The sequence below is a fragment of the Phasianus colchicus genome, chromosome 30 (genome assembly GCF_987193195.1).
Source record: "Phasianus colchicus chromosome 30, bPhaCol1.hap1.1, whole genome shotgun sequence".
Classification (NCBI taxonomy): domain Eukaryota; kingdom Metazoa; phylum Chordata; class Aves; order Galliformes; family Phasianidae; genus Phasianus; species Phasianus colchicus.
Window position 1 is genome coordinate 2,908,991 of NC_143465.1, and position 9,021 is coordinate 2,918,011.

At 66.2% G+C, this 9,021-nt stretch overlaps 2 protein-coding genes across 3 annotated transcripts; both read left to right on the forward strand.

Moving 5' to 3' along the window:
- Positions 1-4: 4 nt before the first annotated feature.
- Positions 5-4,546, forward strand: LTAP1 (lipid transport auxiliary protein 1). 2 transcript variants are annotated; one of them, XM_031606416.2, is made up of 7 exons: positions 5-197; positions 2,242-2,343; positions 2,528-2,636; positions 2,786-2,839; positions 3,083-3,221; positions 3,342-3,400; positions 3,667-3,806. In XM_031606416.2, exons 1-6 carry the CDS (start codon positions 129-131, stop codon positions 3,364-3,366), a joined length of 498 nt encoding a protein of 165 aa, XP_031462276.1. In that variant the 5' UTR covers positions 5-128; the 3' UTR covers positions 3,367-3,400; positions 3,667-3,806. The 2 variants fall into 2 exon arrangements, with proteins under 2 accessions (XP_031462276.1, XP_031462275.1); XM_031606415.2 differs by having other exon boundaries at positions 10-197; positions 3,083-3,249; positions 3,667-4,546.
- Positions 4,547-4,567: 21 nt separating this feature from the next.
- On the forward strand, positions 4,568-8,212 carry LOC149914348 (uncharacterized). The gene is made up of 5 exons (XM_090126909.1): positions 4,568-4,673; positions 4,751-4,791; positions 4,892-5,003; positions 5,072-7,638; positions 7,849-8,212. Exons 4-5 carry the CDS (start codon positions 7,525-7,527, stop codon positions 8,149-8,151), a joined length of 417 nt encoding a protein of 138 aa, XP_089983035.1. The 5' UTR covers positions 4,568-4,673; positions 4,751-4,791; positions 4,892-5,003; positions 5,072-7,524; the 3' UTR covers positions 8,152-8,212.
- Positions 8,213-9,021: the final 809 nt, after the last annotated feature.

Sequence of the window (9,021 nt, forward strand, 5' to 3'; positions counted from 1 at the left end):
AGTCACGTGGGGGAGGGCGAGCGGCTCGGTTTCCTTCTCGGGCCGGCGTCGCGCTTCCGCGTCACGTGACGGGGGCGCGGGGCGGCTTCGGAGGGCGCCATGTTGTGCGGCCCCGCGGCGGGCCGGGGATGGCGGGGGCCGGCAGCAACTGGCTGTCCGGGGTCAACGTGGTGCTGGTGATGGCCTACGGCAGCCTGGTGAGCGGCGGGGGGACGGGACGGGGCCTGCGGGCGGGGGGGCGCGGGGCTGGGCCGGGCCGGGGGCGTGAGGCCCGCTTGGGTCGGGCCTGGGGCGGCCGCTGGGCTCCCGGTGGGGCGGGGAGTGCGTGGGGCCTCGCTGGGCCGGGGTCGGGGTCGGGGTCGGGGTTGGGGTCGGGGTTGGGGTCCTCGTGCGTGGGGACGTGGCTGCGGCGGCACCGCTGCGGCTGGAGGGCGGGGGGGGAGCGGAGGGTCAGGGAGCGGCTGGGGGTGAGGGGTGAGGCTGGGGGAGAGGGGGGCTGGGGGGAGAGAGGTGGGGGAGAGAGGGAGGGAGGCTGGGGGGGTTGGGTTGAGGGGAGGGGGTGAGGCTGGGGGGGCTGGGGGCAGGGGAGGCTTGGAGGGAAGGGGTGAGGCTGGGGGGGGAGTGTTGGACGGGGGGGTTGGGGGGAAGGCTGGGAGGGGGGAAGAGGGTTGGGGGGAAGGAGTGAGGCTGGGGGTGTTGGGGGGCAGGCTGGGGGGGTTGGGTTGGGGGGAGGGGGTGAGGCTTGGGGGGTTGGGAGGGAGGCTGGGGGGGGAGGGGGTGAGGCTGGGGGGGCTGGGGGGGGAGGGGGTGAGGCTGGGGGGGTTGGGTTGGGGGGGAGGGGGTGAGGCTGGGGGGGCTGGGGGTGTTGGGTTGGGGGGAGGGGGTGAGGCTGGGGGGAGTTGGGGGGAAGGGGGGAGTGTTGGAGGGAAGGCTGGGGGGATGGGGGGGGCTGAGCTCCGTGCTGGAGCTGTGTGGGTTTGGGGGGGGGGGGGGGGGTGGGGTGAGAGTTAGACAGAAGACCGTAGGGTGGGGTTTGGGTGGAGGCTCGGGGGGTCCCATGAGGTGAGGATTTGGGGGGGGGTGTAGGGTGAGAGGGGAGGGGGGTGTGAGGGTTTGGGGGGAGGTGTTGGGGTGAGGGTTTGAGAGACAGGTGTGGGGTGGGGGGTTGGAGGATGGTGGTGGGGTGGGGTTTGGGTTTGGGTGGAGGTTTGGGGGGGTCCCATGGAGTGGGGTTTGGGTGGGGGACATTGTGGGGTGAGGATTTGAGGAAAGCCATGGGGTGAGGGTTTGTGGGGGGGGGAGGCTCGTGGGGTGAGGGTTAGAGGGAAGGCCATGGGGTGGGGGTTTGGGGGGGGTCCCTGTGGGGTGAGAGTTTGGGGTAAGCCATGGGTTGGGGGGTTTGGAGGATGGCAGTGGGGTGGGGGGTTGGGTAGAGGTTTGGAGGTGTCCCATGGGGTGGGGTTTGGGGTGAAAGCCATGGGATGGGGGTTGGGGGGGGGGCTCTATGGGATGAAGGTCTGGGGGGGCCTCATGTTGTGAGAGTTAGAGGGAAGGCCATGGGGTGGGGATTTGGGGTCCAGCCGTGGGGTGAGGGTTTGGGTGGAGGTTTGGGAGCATCCCATGAGGTGGGTTTTGGGGGAAGGCTATGAGGTAAGGGTTTGGGGGAGTCCCATGGGGTAGGGGTTGTAGTGGGGGTTTGGGGGGATCCTGTGGGGTGAGGGTTTGGGGGGGGTCCCATGGGGTGGGATTTGGGGAGTCCAGTGAGGTTTAGGTGGGGGTGTCCCACGGGGTGAGGGGTTTGGAGGATGGCAGTGGGGTGAAGGTTTGGGTGGAGGTTTGGGGGGTCCCATGAGGTGAGGTTTGGGGGAAGACCATGGGATGGGGGTTTGGGTGGGGGGCTCTATGGGATGAAGGTCTGGGGGGCCTCTTGTTGTGAGAGTTAGAGGGAAGGCCATGGGGTGGGGGCTTGGGGGGTTCCTGGGGGGTGAGGGTTTGGGGTCCAGGCATGGGGTGGGGGTTTGGAGGATGGCAGTGGGGTGAGGGTTTGGGTGGAGGTTTGGGGGGTCCCACGGGGTGGGGGTTTGGGGGAAGGACATGGGGCAGAATCTTGGGAGTCTGATGGGGTGTAGGTGGGGGTTCCCACGGGGTGGGGTTTGGGGGACGCCCTGTGGGGTGAGTTTTGGGGGGCTCCCATGGGCGCAGCTCTGTGTGCTGAGCGCCATCCCTGCTTTGCTCCCCCAGGTCTTCGTGCTGCTGTTCATCTTTGTGAAACGTCAGATCATGCGCTTTGCCATGAAGTCCCGGCGCGGCCCGCACGTCCCTGTTGGGCAGCACGCGCCCAAGGTCGGTTCCTGCAGCTTCTGCATCCAAATGGGGCACGGCTGGCAGCTGCCACCCTGGCGTGGGGACAAACGGCTGCAGAAGGAATGGGTTCCCTCTGCTGCACGCCAGGCCTGGGCTGCACTCATCCCTGTGATCCCGCCGAGCCGGGGAGCGCTCTGAGTTTTTTCCTCTTGTTTTCCTGCAGGATTTAAAGGAAGAGATCGACATCAGGCTGTCGAGGGTGCAGGACATCAAGTATGAGCCCCAGCTGTTAGCTGAGGATGACAGCAGACTCCTGCAGCTGGAGACGCAAGGTACGATCCCAGTGAGCACAGACACGTCGTCGTTCTGCTGTCACATCCCTGGGGTTGGGCTCTTGCTGCTGGTCCTATTGGACCCATTGGTCCTATTGGGGTTTTTCTGTGCTCCGCTCAGCCCTCGCTTTGCTTTTTCTCTTTTCCAGGCTGCTATAATTACCTGTACAGGATGAAGGCGCTGGATGCGATTCGGACATCAGGTGAGGGGCAGAGAGGGGGGAGTGGAGGGAGGAAACAGGGCTGCATTGGGCAGAGGTTGGGCTCTGCTTTGAGAGCAGTGGTCGTTAAGCCCCCCAGGGTCGTCTCTGCTCTCGCAGTGGCAGCAGTCATTAATTGGAGGCAGCAGAGTGGTGGGAGGTTTAAGGAGCCACAGACCTTCAGCTTTGTCACAGCCGTTTTTGCTCCGTGCTTCAGCAGGTTGTGCTGCACTTCTTATTTTCCAGAAATCCCGTTTCAGGCAGAGGGCAGATACCCAAAATCTTTAATAGGGAAGAACTTCTGTGCCTATCTGCTGGAACTGAGGAACTCCAGCAGCTCCTTCAAAGGCATCCGCAAGGCCTTGATCGACGCTTTGCTGGACGGGTATGAGAACGCCCGCTATGGCACCGGGGTGAGTGGGGCTGCCCCTGTCCTGCAGCCCTGTGCAGGGCTGCTGTGTTGTGCCCTGAGCCTCTTTTCAACCTCTTTTCTGTTTGTGTGAAGGTCTTTGGGAAGCCGGAATATCTGAAGTACCAGGATGCTTTGAACGAGCTGGCAAACATGTAAGTCTTGCAGCCTGGGTGCAGTGTTGAGTGTTTGGGCCTCAGCAACTGCATCACAGCCACGTTCCTTCTCACACCTTTGTGCCAGGGGCTCAGCACAGCCCCCAGGCCTGGCACAGAGGAACACATCTTTGGTTTTCAAAACATGAGAGCTGCTGTCCAGGGGGCAGATCTGCCCCGTGTGGGGCAAACCCCACGGCCAAACAGCTTCTTGGGGGAGAGGCTGCATCCCTCCCCCCCTGTGCTGATCACACCTCTCCCTGCAGGACCAAGGCACGGGCAGGGAGCAGCCAGAGGCAGCACCAGTCGGCAGCCAAGGACCTCACTCTGTCCCCCGAAGTATCCAACCCTGCCACCATCCAGGTCACCTACCTGCCTTCCAGCCAGAAGAGCAAACGTGCCAAACACTTCCTGGAGCTGAAGAGCTTCAAGGACAACTACAACACGCTGGAGAGCACGCTGTGAGCAGGGACCTTCCGTGAGCCCCGTGCTGGGCACAGCAAACCCAGGGGGGGTTTTGTGCTGGGATGAAGCAGTCGTGCTCTCGCTGTCCCTCTCGCAGGACGTAGGGCTGCTGGAGCCCTCCCTCCTCTGGCAGAGCTGTGCCCCTTTTGTCTGCCTGGGGTGCTGTAGGGTGCTCAAGGCTGGCAGCCTCAGCCCTGTGAATAAACTTTGGTTAGCTGTAACTTATTTATAAAAGACATCGACCCCGGCCAGCTCTCTGCCCTGCCTCTCTTTCCCGTGGTGGCCAGCAGGGGCTGATGCTGTCTATCCATCCTGACTGCGTGTATCTCAGGCTCCGGAGCTGCTCGTCTGCTCTTTCCAAGGGACGAACGCTCTCCTTTCCCTGTGATCACCGCCGCTGCTCTCATTGGGCACCAGGACTGCGTGTAAATAGTTTGTCAGCCTCGTGCTGCTCTGAGGACCCGCGTTGGGCTGCGGTTTGTCCTGCATTCGGGGGCACCTGGGGCAGACGTGGCCCTATGGGGAGCGGCTCTCTGCCCTGCCGAGGGCGGTTCCCCCGCTCACCAGCACCGGCAGCTCGGCGTCACCGCACCGTGTGCCACGTGGGGTGGGAAGCGTGCCCCTGCCGTGGGCCTCTGCACTCTTTTTAATTGCTCTTTAATAAAAGGAGTTTCCCCCCCAGCTGGGTGCTGCTGCTGCCGGCTCCGTGCCGCGGTTGCCATGGGGCTGTCGCCGTGGTGACGGGGACAGCGGTGGGGTCTGTGCTACGATGGCAGGGAGCAGCCGGGTCCCATCCCTGCATCGGGAGGTGGGGAGGGACGGGCGGGGGGGCGCAGCTGCTGCCCCGTAAGGCTGAGCATCCCAAACTCACGGCTTTGGTTGCAGGTCGTGGCGAAGGAGCGCGCCTGTGCGGAGTTGGTGCAGAGGTAGAGGCACAAAAGGGATCCTGGGGGGGGGGGGAGGAGGGGGGCGAAGGGGTCACAGCGGGGATCCCCACGTTTGTCTTGTCGCCCCGTGTCCCTGCAGCTGGGGGTTGGCACCCGGGGAGCGGCAGCAGGAGATGTGGGCCGCGTCCTTCGGGGCGCTGCGCTGGAGCCTGGAGGAGGAGCTGCGCCTCGCCAGCAAGGAGCTGATGGCGGTGGGTGCCGCCCGGGGGCTCCGGGCTCCTCTTTTTGGTTGCCGTGGGCTTCAATGCCGGCCCCGCAGATGCGGCGGGCGGCTCTGGATCGGCTCCTGCAGGACGAGCGACGGCAGCAGCAGCGGGAGCTGCGGCGATGCGGGAAGGCGTTCCACGTGGAGCGGCTGTGACCGGCGGGCAGCGGCGTCTCCGGGCATCAAACGGCGCTGGGCTGGGAATAAAGCGGCTGAAACAGACGGGGCTGCCGCGTGCTTATGGGGCGGAGGGGCAGGAAAAAGGGGCGGCCCGGCCCGAACCCCGGCGCGGATCCCTTCGTGCGCTGCATCCCTCGCACGCAGCTGCGCCAGGAGATGGCAGCACGGCCGCCCCTCGTGCTCCGCATCCCGGTGCCCGCAGCGCTGCGTGCGATGCCCGCGGTCGGGTCGCTCCCTCAGCCCCTGCCCACGCCCGACCTTGGTGTCTCCCGGCCCCAGGGTCCATCAGCGCTGCCCGGCTCAGCTTATTGACAGGGCCGGGGGCTGTGGGGCCGTCACCCCCCGCCAGCAGCCCTTCATTAGAGCCGCTGTCACCTCGCATCACATCACACCGCACGCGCAGCCCCGCATCCCGGCTCTGCTGCCACGTGTGTCCCCGCCGTCCCCACAGCCCCCCCCCTGCTGTCCCGCCGCCACCCCCTGCTCTCCACCCTGGGCTGCGTCCCTGTCCCCACGTCCCCCCCACGGTGGCTTTGCGTCCCCCCAGCCCCGTTTTTCTGAGGCCGGTCGTGGCACCAACACGTCGCGTGCCTTCAGCGACGGCCCCGATGTCCCAAACGCGGGGCCTTTGTGCAGCCACAGCCACGTATGGGGCAGCGCAGGGGATGTGTGCAGTCGATCCCCCAAAAGCCGGGGATGGTGATGAGGGTGGGACGGTGGGGGGATGCGGGACGCAGCTCGTCCTTGGGCAGGGTCACACGCGGCGCCCGACGCGGGCAGAGCGCCGGGCTGTGGCCAACCTCATATCGACATCCCCGCTAATGACAGCACCGTGTGACCGGGGGCAGCGGCAGCGGCGCGGGGCCATCGACCCATATTGAGCGGAGGGGGCAGGGGGACATCGATGGGTAATTAATGGGAACGAGGCCACGTGTGGGGCCGGGGCTCTCGCCGGCCGCATCCCCCCACCGAGCGCGGCTGAGCGCGGTTATAAACAGCGGCCAACGGTGCCAGAGCCACCGCCGAGACCCCCGAGCCGGGCAGGTAAGGAGCTGCGCTTGGGGTCTCTCAGCTGGAGCCGTGCAGGAGCTGTGCTGTGCCATGGGACGGCGACCCCCCTGCCCTGCTCCGGCTTCAGCCCCGCTGCCTTCGCTTCCTTCTCATCCTCCAGATCCCAAAGGATCCCAGAGGAGATGGAGCAGCAGCCCCACGTTGCAGCAGGTGGACCAGGAGCCCGCGGAGCAGCAGCCCCACAGCGGAGGCCGAGCTGGGATGCAGTGGGCGCAGAGCCCCTCTTGCTGCGTGGAGGAAGGAGCCCCGCCACGCTCGGCCCCTTCTCTCCCCTTCTCTTTCTCTTGCAGGGAGCTGAGCCCCGCGTCCGTCCCGCCCTGCCTCTGTCTGATATGTTTGATATTAGGTTGTTTTATTGGAAACCAACTAAATATCAAACATATTCTTACAGCGTCAGGGCCGCCCAGCGCCGCGTGCCGCCCGCGTGGGCTCAGCGCCCACCACCTGTTCCCCGACGCACAGCGATGGGCACGGGGCCCTGTGCCCCCCCCCGCTGCCTCCTGCCCCAAATCCGTGCCAAGGAACTCCTGCAATCCCCCACCCTGCGCCGGGACAACGAGCTCCTGGGTGCCAGCAGCATCTCCTGCCCCATGGCTGGGTGCTGGAGGGGGGATCAGGGGGGTCTTGCGGTCTCAGCTGCCCCCCGCTGCCCCTCCGGAGCTGAACCACGAGGGCCGGGGGCTGCTGCTAAAGCCCTGCTCTTAAAATAGCCTGGGCTCAGCTTGCCCTTTGCCTCACCGCCCCCCCAGGCACGGGGAAAGATCAGCCCGGGGGCAGCGGGGTGCCAGGGGGGTCGCTGGGGGTGCTGGGGAACGTGTGAGCCGCGGCCACCGAGCCAGGGGTGCCAGGAGGGGGGGCCCAGGACCCCATCACCCCCTTGCTCTGGTCTGCGTGGAGCTGCTGGGGTGGGACGCGGTGTCCCCGTGCCACCCATATGGGTGTCCCCTTGCAGGGGGGGGGCAGGCAGCCAGGACAATGCGGGACCCCCACCTGCCGACCTGCTGCTGCTTTTTATAACTGCCCCAGCTGTTCTGCAGGAGCCCAAATAAGGCTGCGGCCACCCGGACCCCCCCACGCCAGACAATGGGTCCCGAGCAGAGACTTTTTGGGAGCATGGGGGGGGTTGGGGAGGGCCAAGAAAGGCAAAGCCCTGCGCCCACGGAGCGGAGCGCGCCCATAAACCGGGCAGCAGCGGGCAGCAGGGCCAGTGAGCGCCGCCCTCCGCCCCACTGCACTGAGCCCCCGGCCCCGCAGCCATGGAGGCCATCAAGAAGAAGATGCAGATGCTGAAGCTGGATAAGGAGAATGCCCTGGACCGGGCAGAGCAGGCGGAGGCTGAGCAGAAGCAGGCGGAGGAGAGGAGCAAGCAGGTGGGGTGCGATGGGAGATGGCTGAAGGGGGACGGGCGGCAGGGCTGGACCAGAGGGATCAGTGTCCTGTGGGGGGGTCCTGTCCCGTGGGCTCAGTGGCTGGGTGGTTGTGAAGGACCGAGTGGTGTGGGGTGGGAAGCAGCTCGTGGGGGCAAAGAGCGAATCCCCCCAGGCACGTGGGGTTTGTGGTGACGGCTGCGGTGCTTGCAGCTGGAGGATGAGCTGGCCGCCATGCAGAAGAAGCTGAAGGGGACGGAGGACGAGCTGGACAAATACTCGGAGGCCCTGAAGGACGCCCAGGAGAAGCTGGAGTTGGCGGAGAAGAAGGCGGCCGATGTGCGTATGGGGGGTGGGAGCCCCGGCACAGGGATGGGGGACGGTCCCCAAAACGGGGCTGAGCGCAGGGAGGGGGGGGGCAGCGCTGGAGATGGGATCAGCGCTCGGCCATTGGTGGAGGGACGCCGCCAAAGAAGGACGGAGGACAAAGCTGCTATTGTTGGCTGCCGGCTCTGAGGAAAACAATGGCACCAGCCGTGCTGGGTTTCACTGCCTGGCAGCCGCGTGGCACCACGGCTCTGTTTGGCAGCTGCGGGGCCATCGCCGTGCTGCCATCCCCGCTGCTTCGGCTCCTGTCACCCCCATGGGACACCGAAGCACCTGGCGACCCTTTGCTGGGCTGTCGTCCTTCTGAGCACCACAGTTTGGGGTCCTGGGGGCTCGTCGGCCCCACGGCTGTGCTGTGGGGGGAGGTGACAGAGGGCACGGTGTGCTGTGCTCCCCACGTCGCCGGGCTCCGTTGGTCACAACTTTATTGGGCTCCTCGCTGCCCTGCGTCAACGGCACCACTGCGATCATCGGGCCGGGGCTCATGGCGGGTTGGGGCTGTCGGTCCCTATGGGGTGGGGTGGGGTGAGGGGGGTGAGGGGAGGGGAGGGGAGAGGAGGGGAGGGGAAGGGAAGAGAGGGGAGGGGAAGGGAAGAGAGGGGAGGGGAAGGGAAGAGAGGGGAGGGGAAGGGAAGAGAGGGGAGGGGAAGGGAAGAGAGGGGAGGGGAAGGGAAGGGAGGTGAAGGGAGGGGAAGAGAAGTGAGGGGAAGGGAAGGAAAAGGAAGGGGAAGGGAAGGAAAAGGAAGGGGAAGGGGGAAAAGGGGGGGAAGGGAGGGGAAGGAAAGGGAAGGAAAGGGAGGTGAGGTGAGAAGAGGTGAGGGGAGGGGAAGGGAGGTGAGGTGAGGTGAGGCTCAGCGCTGCCGGCAGAGGGTTTGGAGCAGAGCTGACCTGGGAACGGGGGCACAGCGGGGGGGTGGGCTGAGCTCAGCCCCCGGGAACGCAGGCCGGCGCCGTGCCCGTATAAGGCCTGCGAGGGCCCGGTGTGCGGGGCAGGGCGGC